The following is a 20,230-nucleotide window of genomic DNA, read 5'->3' on the forward strand; positions in this document are numbered from 1 at the left end:
GCAGTGATGTTCTGGAACTGGGATGACTGACCTTGAACAACCATAACCATCTTTGTTGCTAGACCATAAGACATAGGAGCATAATTAGGCCATTCAGCCCCATCGAGTTTGCTCCTTAAAGACACTCAAGTGATTTGGCCTCCACAGCCTTGTGCAGCAAAGAGTTCCACAGATTCACCACTCTCTGGCTGAAGAAATTCTTCCTCATCTCAATTTAAAAAGATCACCCCTTCAGTCTGAGGCTGTGTCCTCTGGTTCTATTTTCCCTACTAGTGGAAATATCCTCTCCATGTCCACTTTATCTAGGCCTCTCAGTATCTTGTAAGTTTCAGTAAGTTCCCCCCATATCCTTCTGAACTCCAAAGAGTGCAGACTCAGAGTCCTCAACTGCTCCTCATATATCATAGGATTTACAGTGCAGAAGGAGGCCATTCGGCCCATCGAGTCTGCACCGGCTCTCTGAAAGAGCACCCTACCCAACCGCACACCTCCACCCTATCCCCATAACCCAGTAACCCCACCCAACACTAAGGGCAATTTTGGACACTAAGGGCAATTTAGCATGGCCAACCCACCTAACCTGCACATCTTTGGACTGTGGGAGGAAACCGGAGCACCCGGAGGAAACACACACACACACGGGGAGAACGTGCAGACTCCGCACAGACAGTGACCCAAGCAGGAATCAAACTTGGGACCCTGGAGTTGTGAAGCAATTGTGCTAACCACCATGCTACCATGCTGCCCAAGCTCTTCATTCCAGGGATCATTCTTGTGAACCTCCTCTGCACCCTTTCCAAGGCCAGCACACCCTTCCTTGGATACAGGGCCCCAAACTGCCACAATACTCCAAATTGGGTCTGACCAGAGTCTTATACAGCTGCAGAAGTACATCCCTGGTCTTGTATTCTAGCCCCCTCGACATGAATGCACCATTGCATTTGCCTTCTTAACTGCCAACTGAACATCACGTTCACCTTAAGAGAATCTTGACGAGGACTCCCAAAGTCCCTTTGCGCTTCTGAATTCCTAAGCCTTTGCCCATTTAGAAAATAGTCTCTGCCTCCATTCTTCCTACCAAATTACATACCCCCCCCCCCCACTCCCCCAACACAGACACACTGACAATCCATGACTACAGGAAATAACTCAGCAACAAATATAAAAAATGACAGAACACAAAATGTGCATGAACTTTGTACAAACAATATGCACACAAGCTGTTGCATCAGTTATCTGCATCACCTAAAACAAAGAACTTTTCACAGCCAGGTTAAGAATGTACAAATCGTGGCCAATTACATTAGCACAGGGCTAAATCGCTGGCTTTGAAAGCAGACCAAGGCAGGTCGGTTCAATTCCCGTACCAGCCTCCTCGAACAGGCGCCGGAACGTGGCGACTAGGGGCGCTCCACAGTAACTTCATTTGAAGCCTACTTGTGACAAGCAATTTTCATTTCATTTTTCATTTCACATTCCCCTCCTGAAATTTAAACTGACAGTAGTTACCCCATCATGGACTACCTTCTTTCCCCATTTCCCCATTTCATCAACACCCTTCCACCCTCCTACACTCTTACAGGGCTGCATTTTCCCTCTTTGACCACCATCTGTTCCATGCCTCCAACCCCCTCTATCCACACCAACCTAAATTCCCCCTTTTCTCTGCTTCCCTTCTTCAGCTCCTCGCGTTGGTTCCACCATTCTCCACACTCTGGTCCTGCTCAACCCAAAAAATGTCTCACACACAATGCAGTTAACAGAAATATTTATAACAGAACATGAAACATAACTGTTTGCCTTTCATTCAAAAGCATTACTTGAAATCTATCCCTGCAGCTGGCTGTAAAATTTATTGGAACAGACATTCATATTCTTAGCCAGCTGCTTCTTAATGTCATTATACTGGGAGGTGACAGGGAGCAGCAACGGTGTGACTCCAACCAGTGGAGGGTTTACCCCCCGGATTCCCATTGACTCCAGTTTTGCAAGGGCTCCTTGATGCCATACTCTATATCAAATACTGCCTTGATGTCAAGAGCAGTCACTCTCGTCTCACCTCTAGAGTTCAGCTCTTTTGTCCCAAGAGTTTGAGCCAAGGCTGTAGAGGTCAGAAGCTGAGTGACCCTGGTGGAACCCAAACTGAGAGTCAGTGAGCAGGTTATTGCCAAGTAAGTGCCGCTTGATTGCACTGACAATTACCCCTTCCATCACTTTACTCATGATTGAGAGGAGACTGATTTGGTTTGGTTGGACCTGTTTGTGTACAAGACCTACTTGGACAATATCCACATTGGCAGGTAGATGCCAGTGTTGTAGCTGTACTGCAACAGCTTGACTAGGGATGTGGCAAGTGCTGGAGCACAAGTCTTCAATACTATTGCTGGAATATTAATAAACTTTATTGTCACATGTAGACTTACATTAACACTGCAGCGAAGTTACTGTGAAAATCCCCTAGTCGCCACGTTCCGGCGCCTGTTTGGGTACACAGAGGGAGAATTCAGAATGTCCAAATTACCTAATAGCACAATTTAACAGTAGCCAGAATCTATCACAAAGACTTCAATTCCATACATACTCTGTATAAGCCTGGATATTGCCAGGGCCCATAGCTTTTGCAGTATCCAGTGCTTTCAGCCGTTTCTTGATATCACATGTAGTGAATCGAATTGGCTGAAGACTGGCATCTATGAAGCTGGGGACCTCTGGAGAAGACTGAGGTGGATCATCCACTTGATATTTCTGGCTGAAAATTATTGTGGATACTTCAGCCTTGTCTTTTGCACTGATGTTCTGGGCTCCTCCCTCACTGAGGATATTTGTGGAGTGTTGCTAACTTTTGGTTGGTTTGCTCGTTGTGTCTTTACTTAATTTGCTCTGTTTTAGAACCTTTGCCTAGAGTCGCCAGGTATCTTTATGATAGCACCACGAGGTTCAAGTTCAAGTGCTGATCAATAACTCAATACACCAGTTAGTACGTTTCAAATCAAAACACATTTATTATACACAGTCAATCACTACTCATGTATAAAACTCTACTTACTAGACTATCTCTAACACTAAAAGGCCTATACTTAGCTTTGGAACTGGCCCACCTGGTCAGGGGAGCAAATGACCGTTTGTTCGATTCTGAGTCTGCAGGCTTGAAAGCTGGTCTAGACTGGTAGCTAGGAGCGCCTATCTTGTAGCGTGCGTTGACTGGAGACTTACTTGGTTGGTGCAGCTACTAGGCAGGTCACGGTCAAGAGTTGTTTCGAGCTGCTGAGAGACCCTGCCAAGAAGGACGAATTGAACTTGGGGACTCAATTTTATAGTCCACAGGAGCTTCACGCCCTTTTGGGCGGACCCCATACCTGGTTCCAAGTGATTGGACTAAGTTCTGATCACTTGGATCGATTTCTCCAACGCTGGAGCTGTTCCCTGATCGCTGGGCGGTTCCTAAGTGACCGTTGGCCTTCCTTTGTCTTGGCTCCTGCTGGCGCCGAGGAGTCTGGCTTGGCCATGTTTACCTTAACTGTTTCCAATTGTTCCCGGGGATCGCTCATCAGTATGTAGAAGGTTGTTAGTTTCAGTGCTGTCTGGGTTCCTGCAAGTTCTGATTACAGGAAACTTTGCACCTGCTTGTTTTTCCTGCGTTGGTTGAATTTCCCTGCATTCTTAACGGATCTCCATTTTAAAGTCGGGAAGTGGCCAACCCAGGTGGCTACACGCCCTCCTTGTGGTCCCTAACGCGAAGCGTGAAGTATCACATAACTGCGTCGTCTTCACTCCTGACCCAGCGAGCACTCTTCCATGGCCTCTACACTGACCATAACTATGCACAAAAATTTTAACTGACAATTCTAAGTGGCGCTATGTCACAACCGGGACATGCAGTACAACATATTTAAAAAAAACGGTACCTCAAACTATCTTCCATAAACTACACTCACTTAAACATCCAATCATACTAACTTCCTAACAATACAAAAATAATAGCAGCATTCACATTTTGCTCTGGCTTGGCGGTCAAGCAAAGAGTTGTACAATCTTTCAGTTCCAAATGAGACATAGTTCTTTATTCACAAATGTCGCAAAACGAATGTCCTTTCTTGTAGATCAAGAGGTTCGGGGGCCCGGTTGAAAACTGAAAATAGGGTATCTCATCCTGTATACCGGGGTGCGAGAGCGGTAGGCTCTCCTTCGCCATTTTCTCATGCGGATAGTCTGCACGATGCTGCAGAATATCGCCAATGCTAAAAGGGATTCAATTACATATGAAAGGGAGTACCACGTTATAAACCTATCACACCATGATCGTGTGTTGTTACTTGTCACTGGGCTCTGGGTGCTATGGGGAAGCGAATCATTGACGGCCGGGGGGGGGGGGGGGGGGGGGTTGGGGGTCAGGGGGTTCGCGTTCGCGCCTAACCGAATACAAATCATAATGATAACGAAAAACACGTATGATTTCTTCATTGTTCTCTTCTTTCTTCTCTTCTCTTCCTTTTCGTCTCTTCTCTCTTCCTGGAGCTTCTGGAATTCTGTGGATCAAGCATAGTTTCTGTTACTATCTTGTTTAATATTTTGTACGTTAGCATGTCTGTCTTTTAGTGCCAATTTCCCTTTATAATTGGTCACCATGTGTGGACCCCCTCATTTTTTAAAAAAAACCGAATATTTGGACTAGACATCTAAGAAAATACTGCCGTACTGCGAGCCGTCTCGCAGCCTGTGTGATTTACCATCCCAGTGTTTGAGGATGTAAATAGCATAGGGAAGCAACCTAAGGGTTGCCAAAACTAAACAAAAGAATTTTGAACGTAATGGGGTGCGTATGGGCCGCGGCGGGTAAGATTTGGATGGAATCCCCGGGTAGGACTGTGATCAATGCCGTATGTGCTCTACCCGAGCGTAGCTGACCAGAGGGGGGTCCTCAGGCAGGGCGGGGACCAATGCCGTTTCTCCACTGCCTGAGCAACTGACCAGAACGGGTAAGAATGTGGTCGTCGTGGGGGGCTGCCTCTCGAATTAGGAGTGCAACTATGAGTCTGGTTCTGTCGACAGACTAGTTCCTCTGAACTATTGTCTGGGACAAACTTGTACCTTTAACAATTTTCTGTCGACAGGCTAGTTCCTCTGAACTATTGTCCGGGACAAACTTGTACCTTTAACAGCCGGGGGGCGTTAAAGGAGTGGTGATGTGGGGCCGTGAAAAACTTTCCGAGTTTACACACAACACTTAGCGATAACACTAATCAAACAAACATTCAACGAACATGGTGCAGGTTCCATCAGAAAGGACACCGTTTCTCCCAAGCGGTTCCTTTTAAAACATAATCAGGACACCTCAGTTATCAGTTGCGAACAGGGTCGCAAAGGGGTTCTCGTTTTGGGAGTCAGACTCCATGTAATCGTCTTCTCCCAGATGCCATACTCTTGAATGGATGAGGGTTGCTAAAGCTGCATGGTGTGACTTAGGGTCCATCTCGTCGTTTCGGACATGCCTGTACGAATTGTCACGGTGCAAAATAGCCGTGTCTAATTCTGTGGAGATGGAGTCGGGGTCGTCATCGTAGGGCGGTGGTCTTTGGTGAGGTTTGATAAGGAATGTGATCAGGAAGGGATCACTTGAATCGTGTGCAGATTCGCTGGGTGTGGGGCCTGTTGCATGGGGATAGTAGGGAGGCGTGCTGTGGCTATCGCCTGTGTAACAGTAGCTGTCTCTGCTGCCGCAGTCTGTGGGCATTCCGGGGCGGAGTCTAGAGTTCGGGGGTGGAATCCGTGGATGGGGTGGACGTGTTGGGGGAGGGTAGGGATACATTGGCTGTGGGCGGGGCGTGGTCTGCTGCGCCGAGCATGACGTGGTGTGCGTGGTTAGACTGCGAGCCATATGCCTTGAGCTGGTTAATATGAAACCACGCGGTCTTCCTGTTGGGGTACTTAATTCTGTGCCTTTCATGGGGCGTCCGGTCATGTGAGTGTGCGGGGTGTATCCTGTGGATGTCGAAACTGTTACGCAAAAACATTAGTACAAAAGGGAGGACTGAATCCTAAGTGGTGCTGTTTTGTTGGACCATTTCCCTGAAGGTTGCTTTTAGGGTCCGATTCATTAGCTCCACGATACCACTTGACTGGGGGTGGTATGCGATGTGGAATTTTTTGGTGATGCCAAATATCGTGAGGACGTTCTTCATGACATGTCCCGTAAAATGGTAACCTTGGTCGGATTCAATGCTGCGGGGGAGACCCCATCTCGTAAAGATGTGGTGGGTTAAAATCTTAGCTGTAGTCTTTGCCATGTTTGTTCTAGATGGGAATGCTTCTACCCATTTCGTAAACGTGTCTATAACAACTAACACATACCTGTGACCATTCCTACAAGGGGGCAATGGTCCTATAAAATTAATCTGGAGGTTAGTCCAGGGGCCAATAAGAGGGCGGGTGTGGCTAAGCTGAGCTTTCCTTGCATATCTGTCCGGATTGTTTTGGGCACAGATAAGGCAATTTTCTACATAGTGCGTGATGTCTTCCTTTAAATTCGGCCACCAACAGAGCTGCCTGAGGTGGGCTGTAGTGGAGTCAATTCCCTGATGCCCCTGACTATCATGGAACAAACAAATAAGCTGGTTCCTGTCCTGTTCAGGAACCAAAAAAGGGTGTCTTTTAGGACCACACTGTCATGTGTGGTCAGTGCATTTTTAAACCTATCGTATGGGGTGGGAAATTTTTCTTTTAAAATCTCCCTGAGATTACTCTCTTGCTTCTGGCCATGCACTAAATCTTCGATATTTGTCTGTGAGACCTGAACTGCATTCACTGCGGCGCTTTCGGGGGTGTTCCAAAAATATCCATGTCTGGAACCTGCTTTATTTAGCCAGTGCATCAGCGTTTACATTTCCAGGTGGGGAGGAATGGTGGTGACTTTGTACTTTAGTAATACCAAATATCCTGTCCTGTGCTTTGTCCAAAATGTGCCGGAGCAATGGGGCTGAAGGGAGGGGTTTTCTGTCCGCGGAAACAAATCCTCTTGCTTTCCACAGGGGTAGGAATTCTGTGAGGCTGTTACAGACATAGAGGCTGTCCGAGTATATGTCTGCTGGGCTGGGGAAAGAATGTGAGTGATCTACAATGTATGCAATGGCTGCTAGTTCTGCCGCCTGCGCGCCTAAGTGTCCTGGCAGTTTTAACGAGATTTCTTCTGGGGCGCATCCCTGCGCGTCCTCAACATAGATGCTACATCCTGTAATGCGCTTCCCGTTTAATATAGTGGAAGAACCATCCACATATATTCTCAAGGGTGCACACGTGTCTGTGTGCTGGGGGCTCTGGGGTGAACTACCTATCTTTTTGGGGGGTGTTTTCCTGATAAAGGGGCCTATGTTGTGGTGCGGCGAGATGATTTCACATTCGTGGGGAGTGCCTGGGTACTGAAGGTTATCGGCTAGGAAAGTGTGGGTCTTGGTCCTTTTAACAGTGATGTCCCGTCCCTGCAAAAGAAGGGTCCATCTGGCTGCTCCAATCTGGCTGACTGTACTGTCCTTAAGTCGTCCGTGTAGTAAAAGTTGGGTGGGGGTGTGTTCCGTGAGGATTGTGATGGGGTTTAGTCCGGTGATGTATGAAAAGTATTGAACTGCCCAGAAAACTGCGAGCAGGTGCCTTTCACAGGCCGAAAATCCCTGCTCCACAGGATCTAAATCTCTGGAGGCGTAAGCCACGGGTCTTAACTGTTCGTGACGTTCCTGGAGGAGCACGGCCGAAAGGGTACGGTCTGTGCTAGCTATCTCAATAGCATAAGGGGAAAGCGGGTCTGGAACCTGTAGTGCGGGGGCTGCAATGAGTGCGCACTTTAAAGCATCTACAGCATCCGTGTGCCACGGAAGCCATTCCCAAGGGGCTCCTTTCTTTAGGAGTTCCGAGAGGGGTGCTGCTTTGGTGGCGAAACCGTCAATATGGTTTCGGCAGTAGCCAACCAGTCCTAAAATCAACCGGAGGGCGGAAACATTCTGGGGAAGTCCACGTGTACTGCTGACCTTTAAAAGTGAAGGCAAATTTGTACTGGCACGCTTTTGCCAATGGAATGGACCAGAATCCGTTACTGATGTCCAAAACCGTAAAATATTGTGAGTTGAGTCCCTGTTTGAGCATGGTCTCGGGACTTGTGGCTACCGTGGGGGCTGCTGCGTAGGTGACTTTGTTGAGTTCCCGGTAATCGATGGTCAGTCGCCATGATCCATCGGGCTTTCTCACTGGCCAAATCGGGGCATTATTAGTGGAGGCTACTGATCTAAGTACGCCTTGTTCTAATAAACTATCCATAACTTTTGAGATTTCTCCCTCTGCCTCTTGGGGAAATCCATATTGCTTCTGGGATCTAGGGTCAGGTCCTGTTATTTGAACCGAACCAACCATCCTGCCGCAGTCATGTTTATGACTTGCAAATGTGGTCCTGTTTTTCTGGAGAACTGCCCTAACCTGTTTGTCTGTGCTAATCGTGGTCGGGTCAAACCAAAAATCGCCGACTGCGCTAATCTTATTAGCATACTCACCTACTGTGAGCGTTGCGGGAGCTCTTGCTGACTTTGTCATTTTCCAGACACATTGATTTACTGGGTCAAATGACAGGTTGTGGGAGTTCATGAACTCAATGCCCATAATGTGTTCTGCTGTGTGGTACAGATCGACCAAAACTATGCGGTGTTTTGTTGTGATGTTGCCAATTTGAATGGGTACAGGGGCTGTGATGTGTCCCTGTTGTGAGTGGCCCGTGAAGCCGCTGAGGGTGATTGTGGCTGTAGTGGGCCACGTGTCTTTTTGGAACATGGTGGAGGAATTACTTGTGGTGCGGGACCCTCCTGTGTCCCATAGAAATGCGATGGGCTGTCCCCGTATTTTCGCTGCAACGACTGGTCGGCCGGACCGATCCCAAAGGGTGTTGCAGACCCAGGTGGGGGAGCCCGAACGCAGTCAGTCAGTTCTGTTCATGTCTGTCTGGTCTGAACGGGTACTTGCACTATGTATGGGCTTTGTCCTGTTTCTATTCAGAGTGCCTGCCTGCTGGGCTCTCTGTGGCTTTCGTGGGGCATTGCACTCTTGTGCAAAGTAACCTAATTGTCCACAGTTGTAACACACCTGTGGTTTCTGTGGGGGGCTGTTCATGCCTTCGTTCACCCATGCGGGGTGCTGGTGTGCTTTAACTGCTTGAATATCTGCCTCTGCCTGCTGTTCGTCGGGTTTTCTAATTGTGGGTTTGTTGTGGAGAGATTGGTCCCAGGAGCGGGACAACCTTTTAAAAACCCACTTTTCGTTGTGCGTTTCTTCAGAGGGGTCATAATTAGTACAAGCTTTTTGTCCTGCCTCTGTGGCATGGGAGATAAGGGCGCGGGTCCGTTTGGCCATGTTGTCTGGGGACAAATGGGCGCGGTCTAAGCTTCCGAAAACGGCTGTAAAATGGATCCACAGACGTCCAGCAAACGCTGTGGGGTGTTCTGTTTTCTTCTGCCTGCACTTATTCAGGCCTTCTACTGGGTCACCTCTGTTATAACCGATCGCGTCTAGGATCGCCGTGTGCATCTCTGCAAGGGTGCCTCCTCCTACCTTCTGTGGGTCGGGAAGGGCTGCTACAACAGAAGGGTCTAAGCTTAAAACTGTGAGCTTCACTTGCTCACGCTCATCCAGGCCGTACATGGTCACCTGCTGCTTCACTCTAGCAAAGAAGTGGTGGGGGTCTGAGGTGGGGAAGAACGGTGTGATCTTTCGCACGCATCCCGTAATTGGGTCACGGTTAAGGGGGTGGTGGAAAGGAATTCCGCGTCTCCGTCCGATGTGACGGTGCGGTGAGTAGTTACTGGATTCATGGGTGCCTGATCTATCTGCTCTGTGGGGGGTTGGGGTGCTTTTCTCCTTTGGGGGTTTCCTTGCGCACATGTTCCCTGTACGTATCTATGCGCGGTTTTGTTTAGTTCTTGCCAATCAGGGCCGTCTTCTTCATCTAATTGGGATCCAAAGGTGCTTTGAAACCCATTTTGCACTGAACGCAAAGACTGCAGTTCCGCAATCTGCTTCCGGCATTTTGCATGATCCACTGAGCTTTGTCTGTGCTCCGTGGTGGCAGCATGGAGTGCTCTTAATGCTGTTTTTTAGATCGCTGCACTGCCTTTGCAAGGCATCTACCTGTTTCTCTGTCTCTTTTACCAGGACTGCACATTGCATGTTCTGATAGGCCTTATCGTTTTGGGTTTGGAAGCTGCTCAGATGGGCTAGAAAAGACTGGTGTGCCCACTTGTCATCATCCACCTCTCCGTCCTTTGCTGCCAACTTCCTCCTCAATTCTACATTCTCTCTCTCGATCTCACTAACATCGACCTTGCTCATTCGATGTCTCTCTTCTATCTCTCTGCGGAGCGTCCGAACGACCTCCTCTGTGCCTCGCAATTGTTCCAGACAGGACACGATTGCCATCGGCTTGCGAGCTTTCCCTAAGCTCTTCTTATGGATTTCACTCAGGTTCTCCCACCTAATATGACCTATACTCCCGGGATCTGTTTCCTCATTTGAACAAAAGTCACTCCAAAGGGGACATCCCTTCCCTTTGAGGTACCTTCTAATCTCAACTTCCCAAATGGGACACTGACCTACTCTGCTGTTGGTCGCTGCGACCACAAATTCTTGAGGGTTCATGAGGCGTTCCATTGCCTTCATTGCCATTTTTCCTATCTGAATGCTCTCTTTTAAAATTTGGAACGAGGGGTACTAAGGTGGAGCTGTAAACACGGGTACGGCATTCGCTATTTTCCGGAATACAAACTCCCGACAGTTTTTCGCAACAAAATCTATCAGTTTTACCTTATAGCCCTGTTAGTTGCGCGTGCATTAACACGCTTCCGAATTATGAGGATTGATCAGAACTGCTTGAACACTTGTGAATGTTTCTGTTCCCAATTGGATTCTCAATTCAAATTTTGGGTTCTCTCGGAGTGGTTAGGCCACTTTTAAATTGGATCCCATCAAATGTCGCCAGTAAATGTTGCTAACTTTTGGTTGGTTTGCTCGTTGTGTCTTTACTTAATTTGCTCTGTTTTATAACCTTTGCTCTAGAGTCGCCAGGCATCTTTATGATAGCACCACGAGGTTCAAGTTCAAGTGCTGATCAATAACTCAATACACCAGTTAGTACGTTTCAAATCAAAACACATTTATTATACACAGTCAATCACTACTCGTGTATAAAACTCTACTTACTAGACTATCTCTAACACTAAAAGGCCTATACTTAGCTTTGGAACTGGCCCACCTGGTCAGGGGAGCAAATGACCGTTTGTTCGATTCTGAGTCTGCAGGCTTGAAAGCTGGTCTAGACTGGTAGCTAGGAGCGCCTATCTTGTAGCGTGCGTTGACTGGAGACTTACTTGGTTGGTGCAGCTACTAGGCAAGTCACGGTCAAGGGTTGTTTCGAGCTGCTGAGAGGCCCTGCCAAGAAGGACGAATTGAACTTGGGGACTCTATTTTATTGTCCCCAGGGGCTTTGTGCCCCTGTGGGCGGACCCCGTACCTGGTTCCAAGTGATTGGACTAAGTTCTGATCACTTGGTTCGATTTCTCCAATACTGGAGCTGTTCCCTGATCGCTGGGCGGTTCCTAAGTGTCCGTTGGCCTTCCTTTGTCTTGGTTCCTGCTGGCGCCGAGGAGTCTGGCTTGGCCTTGTTTACCTTAACTGTTTCCAATTGTTCCTGGGGATCGCTCATTAGTATGTAGATGGTTGTTAGTTTCAGTGCTGTCTGGGTTCCTGCAAGTTCTGATTACAGGAAACTTTGCACCTGCTTGTTTTTCCTGCGTTGGTTGAATTTCCCTGCATTCTTAACGGATCTCATTTTAAAGTCGGGAAGTGGCCAACCCAGGTGGCTACAGGAGCCTCATCTTCCAGTGCGTTATTTCATTGTCCACCACCATTCACAGTGGATTGTGGCAGGACTGCAGAGCTTGGATCTGATCCGTTAGTAGTGGGATCAATTAGCTCTATCTATCACTTGTTATTTAGCATGCAAGCAGTTCTGTGTAGCTTCACCAGGTTGACAACTCCTTTTTAAGTATGCCTGGTGTTTTTACTGGCATGCCCTCCTACACTCTTCATTGAACCAGGGTTGATCCCTTAACTTGATGGTAATGGTAGAATGGGGGATGTGCCGGGCCACCACGTTACAAATTGTGGTTGAATGCTGCTGATGACCCACAGCGCCTCATGGATGCCCAGCCATGCGTTTCTAGATCTGTTCTCCATCTATCCTGTTTAGCACGATGGTAGCACATGATGGAGGGTATCCGCAATGTGGAGACGTCTTCACAAGTACTGTGCGGTGATCACTCCTACTGATACTGTGCGGACAGCTGCATCTGCAGCAGGCAAGTTCATGACTGAGGTCAAGTATGTTTTTCTCAATTGTTGACTCCCTCACCACCTTTTGCAGACCCAGTCTAGCAGCTCCATGTCCTTTAGGACCCTGCCCTCTCGATGTGTAGTGGTACTAGCGAGTCACTCTTGATTGAAGTCCCCCACCCAGATTGCATTCTGTACCCTTGCCATCCTCAGTACTCCCTCCAAGTGGTGTTCAACATGGAAGAGTACTGATTCATCAGCTGAGATAGGGTGGTAAGCAGCAAGAAGTTTCCTGTCCATGTTTGACCTAATGCCATGGTGTCTGGAGGCATTGTTGAGAACTCCAGGGCAACTCTCTCCTGGCAGTATGCCACAGTGCCACCACCTCTGTTGGCTATGCTCTGCCAGTGGGGTGAGACATACCCAGGGATGGGATGTCTGGGACATTCTCTGTAAGGTATGGTCCATTCAATGTCAGGCTGTTGCTGTTAGCTCTGCCAATTTTGGTACAAGCCCCCAGATGTTAGTAAGGGGGACCTTTAAAGGGTTGACAGGGCTGGGTTTGCTGCTGCTGTTTCCGGTGCCTAGATCAATGCCAGGTGGTCTGTCTGCTTTCATTCCTTATTTATTTTCTAGTGGCTAGATCCCGAGTGGCTTGCTAAGCCGTTTCAGAGGGCATTTAAAAGCCAACCACATATAAGCCAGACCAGGTATGGGTGGCAGATTTTCTTGCCTAAAGGGAACCAGATGGGTTTTCACAACAATTGCAATGGTTTTATGGTTATCATTAAATGATTTTAATTCCAGATTTTTTGTTGTTGAATTCATAATCCACCATCTGCTATGGTGGGATGTGAATCCAGGCCCCAGGGTCTCTTAGATTACAAGTTCATTTGGCCCCAATTTGATTTGATATACGTGTTGATAAACAGCCCCTCTAGAAAGCGAATTCAAAACACAGCTGTACTGTCTGGAGAAATGTCAGGAAGTACTTTTTGCTTAAAAGGTGGTGGAAATTTGGAACACCGCCTCAAAAAAATGGACCCATATGGGTAAATAGAATTGAGATACAGATCAGCCGTAATCTGATTGAATGGCAGACAGATTTCAATGGCTGAACAGTGGCCTTGTACTTGCATTTCTTAGCTTTATTTAGTTCTTGTATGTTGAATAAGATCTCAGCACTGAATAGGTTGGTTATCTCAACACTGGAATAGGTTGTGTTATCTCATCTAGAATGTGAATTGTCCTGATGTCTATTGACTATCTAAGTAGTTGGCTGATAGTCTCATGCTGTATACTTCACATTTTAAGTATGTTAAATATAACTTGAATGATGAAACGTTTTACTATAAATCCGAAGATTCCATACGGGAATCCTGAAAATGCAGGGGAATCTGAAGAATAGATCTGCATAGGCCCATGGCTTTCTATACTTTACTGCTTCTGTTGAAGTAATGACACTTTCTATTATGCTATGCCTGCAAACAATTTCTACCTTAATAATATCTTTTCTTTGTTTTTCAAGTGGCATTCAACACTGAACATTTCAGGGATTAGCAGGGCAATCCTTGAAGTATGATACTTGCAGCGAAACTCCATGCTTAAATTTGAAAACCATTGTTAATGAATACATTTGCACAAAAAATACTTAATAGGTGAAAAGATGTTAATTTATACAGCTAATTGAAATTGGCCGGCTGCAGAGGTGAAAATAGATTAAATATTGATGAAGAGTAGAAAGCAGGCAGGAGGTAGAGAACAAGGAGGTTGCAAGAGTGATAGATGTGGTGCTGGGAAGCAATGTGCTCAAGGACATGTTTGAGGTGAATTGGCAATTGGAAAGAATTACGGGTTGAGAGTGGGTTCTCTGTAATCTGGAGACAGATAATATGCAATTAAAATACAAGGGAGGAGTACCATTCTTCCTAAAGGTCTCCCTTCTCTAGTCTTTTTCACCCCTCGGCCTTATTTCCTCTTTAACCTGGCCCCAAAATAATTTTTGGTTTCTTGTATTATTCCAGGTGTTATACCCACCATACTACCTGAACACCAATTTCTTGAATTGATTATTGAGCTTACTATGATTGGAACTCTCCACAATAACTCCAGCATGCTGCAGTTGATGCTTGCCACTTCCGACTTGAGTTTGCAGTTTGTGGGAAGTAGGAGTTGGATGACCCTTGAAACTGTATAGTTTAGCTATGCTTTTAATTTATTGCTTTGACTTTATTTGGTATTGTGATAATTTACTAAGTGTCTGCTTTCAGATTGCAGAGAACACCCACCCTTGTTTCTTTGTTCTTACTCACCTCCAACTTCCACTTTCATGGTCATTTCCCTTTGTCATCAGGCACCCTACCTAACCCTCCTGTAGCTCACTTTTGGACTGATTGATTGTTTTTTCCCCTCTGAGCACAAAATTGTCCTCCCAAAAGTCACATATTACTTCCTCTGACCAGACCACATTATCCTGCCTTGTCTTGCTTGACTACTCCCCATAGTTACAACATAGTCGATTTATGGAATCCACTTGTGCCTCCCTGGGCCTGCTTTTGTATGGTTCCACTCTTGTATATTGTGAACAATAATTGATGCCAGATCATTGTTGATCTTAAATCTGAGATTGATATTTTGTTAACTAAAGTTATTAAGGGGTAGGGGACAAATGAGGGCATATGGAGTTAGACCACCAATTGGTTATGAGCTCATTGAATGGTTGAACAGACAGCTAAACAATCTATTTGTTTCCTAATCTTTCTTTTCAACCTTAGCCAAAACCATCTCTTCCAACTCTTGTATTAAATTTTCTGAAATCCTTTCAGATTCTGTTGTCCCTCCTTTGTGTCACGCTCACCATGGTCTTCAACCAATTAATTTCTCTTCTCTGAAATTTTGCCTCATACCACAAAACCTCAACTCATCTCTTCAGCCAAACATTTGGTCACCCTCTTCATCACTTCTTTATATTTTGGCTGTTCGGATTCATTATTTTTGCACCAGATCTGCTATATTAATGCAAGACTCTGATAACTGCAGTTTTTGAATTGCTAATGGTGAATGTTGATAATTAGGAATAGAGTAGTTGTGATTGGATTGGATTGGATTGGAAATCATATCCTACTCGGATGTGGCCATGTCAACTGATAATTCCTCACCCGTGACTATTATAAGATAGACAATAAAAAAGTATAACTTGTGCATGTTTTTGAATTGTGCAGCCTGAGTAACTTTTTCATAGCAGCAGATAAAGGAAACCAGAAACTGGGCATTAGTTCTCAATCAGTAAAACAGGCTGCAGATTTGAAATATTGATGTCTGATTTTGGATTAGTCGAGGCAGTTCCAAAATAAACTCATGTAGGCAGTTTGTGTCGGTCCCCATTTAGAAAAGAAATTCTTCCTTTATATTAATGTTGATTTGCATAAAATCTACATCTTGATGCAAATATACATAACATTACCGTTGCAAATCATTTGACAATCAAACATGATCTCTGGGAAGGAATATTCATAGGAAAAAAATGCATATCACAACATTTGTTTATTCTTTCTCTATTGTAATTTCTAAAATTTGCTTTCCAGCAATCTGTTTTGTGCCACGTGCATTTTTCCTTTCCTAATTTAGGATATGCAATACTGAATCTGGTAGGTTCTTCTTAAATTAAAATTTTAATAATTTAATAGCTCTTGAAGAGGAATAAATTGCATTTGTCTAGCAGCTTTCATGTCACGAAGTCGACCCAAAAGACATCATCCTATAGAAGTACGTTTAAAGTGCAGTCACTTGTAATGTACGGGAAACCAGGTAAATCTGCACACAGATCGGTCCCAGAAACAGCAATAGGATAATTGGACAGAAAATGGCTTTTTGGTATTGTTGGCAATGGAGGGAACAACAATAAAATTCCTCTGCTCTTGTCATGGTATTTGTTTCTGCACCCAACTCCCCCCATCCACAACCCCCCCAACAGATGTGGCCTCAGTTCTGACTTCTGATAGTACATCTAACAGTGTAACTTTTCCTCAATACTGCATTGAAATAGCAGACCAGACGATGTGCTTAAATCTCTAGAGTAGGGTTTGAACCTCCAATCTCACAATTCAAGCCAAGAGTATACAACTGAGCCATACTGAGCTAAAATGGGCTATTACATCCTCTACTATGCCTCTGTTGATGCCATGATACCCAACTGTTGAATAATTGAAGGGTTTTTGCCTCCATTACCGTAGTCCATTCCATGTTTGATCTCTCTTTGTGAAGACCACTTTCTTAACCTCCTAGGCAAGTGACTGAGGATTAGGAATAGTAGTTGAGTCAGTTCCTCCTGTTTCATAATTGAGTTAAATTATGGCTGATCTTTATTGGAACTCCATTTACCCATTTTTAACCCATAACTATGACCCTTGTTGAGATGTGATGCTCAAAACGCAGTACTCCAGATAGGGGCCTGTACAACTGCAACATAATGTCAGTCGTTCATTTGTCTCTTACAGATTTGAACCTGTCTTTCTTCTATCTTATCTGTAAATACTTGCAGTTTCAGGCTGCTTCTCTCGTACGCAATAATTTACAGATGCATCACCAAGCATAGACATGTTATTAAATTTTGCTAGGGTTTGCATACTGTGTACATCTTGTTAGCATAGTATTGTAGTGAAACATGTATAAAGTGGTATTTTGTACCAACTGCTATTTCAGTTTGCACTTCAAGTGAATCACCTGGTAACTTGAACAATTAGTGGTGTCTAAGGAGTTCAGATTCTCTACCAGGCTTGGAAACAAGGAAGATGGAATATGAAATTATGAGGAAACTTGTCAAATTTGTTTCAGATTTGTCATTGGTTCCTGACCATGAAAAATATGATTTAGATATTCTGTACTTGGTGGGTGAGGGAGTGCATTTGGTACAGAGAAGGGTTCCAGGAGGCAAATAGTGTACCATTTTTGAAATTTGGATTCGCAATCTTTTAATTCTCACTTATACTTTTTATTGTTTGCTTTACAGGAAGTTTGGAGAGCGACCTCAACCCAAACGCCTTACCAGGTAAGATTTCATCACATTTGGTGCTATGCAATTTGCTGTAATTTTGTTTGAGAAAAGTGTCACGGATTACTATGCAATTCCATGAATGTTGCACAGAATATGGAGCATAGTGTTACAATGTAAAAGACTTGGGGAAAGGATGAGAAAAACAATTTTCAGTTTAGTGGTTTTGTACTGGGGATCAGTTACACTCAAATCAATTTAATGTGGCAATTATCTACCACTTTGGTGAACATTTTTTATAAAACATTTAGAATACCCAATTATTTTTTTCCCCAATTAAGGGACAATTTAGCGTGGCCAATTCACTACCAGGCATATCTTTGGGTGTGGGGGTGAGACCCACGCAGACAATGAGAGAATGTGCAAACTCCACACGGACAGTGACCCGGGGCCGGGATTGAACCTGGGTCCTCGGCGCTGTCGGGCAGCAGTGCTAACCACTGTGCCACCGTGCCGGCCCTTCTTTGGTGAATATTGTATGAAATCTGTAGAAGTAGGTTGACATACTAACAAACGAAAATCCAGTTGATATTTGAGGGCATTCCTTGTACACTTTGGGAGTTGTTATTTTTGTGCGGGGTGGTACTTTATAAAATAGTTTGTGACATATTTGAAATGAGTTCATAAATTGCTTGATTTTTGTTTGTTTACCTGGTACACTGATTTAAGTAATAAATTGTTTGATTAACAGCACTAGGTTGATTTGTGACCTCTTATGTTCAATAATTAATGTCTTTCATAGTAGAGGTATTTGAAGTATTTTAGGATAAAGCTGTTGTTTAAAAATTGATGTGTGTCATATTTGCAACCTTTATCCAAGTGATAAATCAATTCTTCTGCACACTACTTATTTTTCCAACCCACAAACCTGTTGTGAAGATTTAAAATTTAACTCTTACCATATCTCTTTATTTATTTAGGGAAGCAATGCGAAATTACCTTAAGGAGCGTGGTGATCAAACTGTACTAATTTTACATGCTAAGGTTGCACAAAAATCTTATGGAAATGAGAAAAGGTGAGTTATTTATGAAATCGACATGGCACATTTTGATTATGTTGTAATTGTACAAGTTATCTATCTAGGAAGAAAAGGAGAACTTGCATTTATATTTTGCTTAATTATGTGGCCTGGTAGTTCCAAAATACTTCACAGTTATTCAGTTGTTTTTAAATGCAGTCACTTACATCAGTAAACAGTCAGTTGACACAAAGTCCAGCAAAAGACTTGAGGACAAGATCATCTGTGTTTGCAGTAATTGTTCAATAGGAGAGCAGCTTGCTTTTTCAATTAGTGCTGTACTTGGCATGCTGCTATCGGTATTTAGGATGCATAAAGTCCTGTGTTGTAGTTTGACCAGGTTGGCCCCTCATTTTTAGGTACGCCTGATGCTGCTCCTGATATGCTTCCCTAAATTCATTGAAATAAGGTTGATCCCCTGCCTTAATGGTAATGGTGGGCCATGAGGATTTCGAGGAGAATCTTAAGTTGGGACTTTAGATGCAAGGACACAAACAGGCATATTTTAAAGCTTTTAAATAACTAATTTACTAGGAAAGTGGCAAATGTATTACTTACATTATTGTAACTATAAATCATGTATCGTTTATTAGTCATTTTCATTTATTAAAAATCAGATTGCACACGAGTTCAACTTGAAACCGTAATTAAAAATGCTTATTTTTTGTGATAATCTAGTTTCAACTGTTAATAAGATACCACAGGTTATATTTTTTAATGCTGCCTAATTGCACTGGTCCATGGCAGATTTTATGTTTGGTGATAGACAAATGAGATTGAACTGAAACTTGAGGGGGGAAAAAAACTCTCAATTAGCACAAAACTTAGCACAATTTTCACCTGATTTATCATCGCATTTTTAAAAATTCATCCCTGGGGTGTGGGCATCGTTGAGTCGATCTTTTAATTCTAGGTTTTATTGGATTCAAATTTCATCATCTACTATGATGGGATTACCCCTGGAAACTGAATTACTGGTCCAGTGACAATCCCACCACACTGCCGCCTCTCCCAGGCACTTTTAAACTGTATATCCTGGTTCAAGTCTCCCACAAGGGGAAGCATCCTTTCAGCATCCCACCCTGTCAAGTGCCTTCAGGATCATGTATGTTTAAATAAGATCACCTCTCAACTGTCTAAACTTCAACTGGCCCAGCCTGTCCAGCATTTTCTCTTTCTTCTGCCCCCCAACCCCCACTTCCCAAATCAGTCGAGTGAACCTTCTCTGAACTGCTCATGTATTTATATCCTTCCTTAAATAAGGAGACAAAAACTGTATGGTTCTGCAGATGTGGTCCCACCAACACCCTGTGCAACTGAGGTAAAACATCCCTACTTTTATATTCCATTTCCCTTGCAGTAAACATTCAGTTTACCTTCCTAATGACTTGTTGTACCTGAATACTAACAATTCCTTATTAATCAATGTTCTTACTGCCAAAATGCATTACCTTACACTCCTTTGCAATGAACTTTGTTTGTCACCTAATTTCCCATTCCACCAACTGAGTTTTTGAAGTTTTACACTGTCCTTCTCGCAGTTTATAATGCTTCCAAGTTTTGTATCATCTGCAAACTTTGAGATTGTCTGCTGCACACTGATCTCGATCATAATGTACATCAGGCAAAGCAATGTCCCAATATGCAATATGTCGTGAATGGTGCTTAACATTGTGCAGTCATCTGCAAACATCCCCACTTCTGACCTTATGAAGGAAGGGTGGTCATTGATGGAGCAGCTGAAGATGGTTGGGCCTAGGACACTACCCTGAGGAACTCCTGGAGCTGAGATGATTGACTTCCAACC

The 20,230-nt window shown here is 44.5% G+C and overlaps 1 protein-coding gene across 2 annotated transcripts in view; it reads left to right on the forward strand.

Annotated features, from left to right (window-relative positions):
* The window catches only part of rbpjb (recombination signal binding protein for immunoglobulin kappa J region b), a 152,120-nt gene that overhangs the window by 42,729 nt on the left and 89,161 nt on the right, over window positions 1–20,230 (forward strand). For both annotated transcript variants that reach the window (XM_072496526.1, XM_072496527.1), the window contains exons 2-3: window positions 17,363–17,401; window positions 18,325–18,420. In XM_072496526.1, coding sequence (XP_072352627.1) covers window positions 17,363–17,401; window positions 18,325–18,420 — 135 coding nt within the window. The remainder of the gene's footprint in view (window positions 1–17,362; window positions 17,402–18,324; window positions 18,421–20,230) is intronic.

The sequence above is a fragment of the Scyliorhinus torazame genome, chromosome 3 (genome assembly GCF_047496885.1).
Source record: "Scyliorhinus torazame isolate Kashiwa2021f chromosome 3, sScyTor2.1, whole genome shotgun sequence".
In the NCBI taxonomy this organism is placed as follows: Eukaryota; Metazoa; Chordata; class Chondrichthyes; order Carcharhiniformes; family Scyliorhinidae; genus Scyliorhinus; species Scyliorhinus torazame.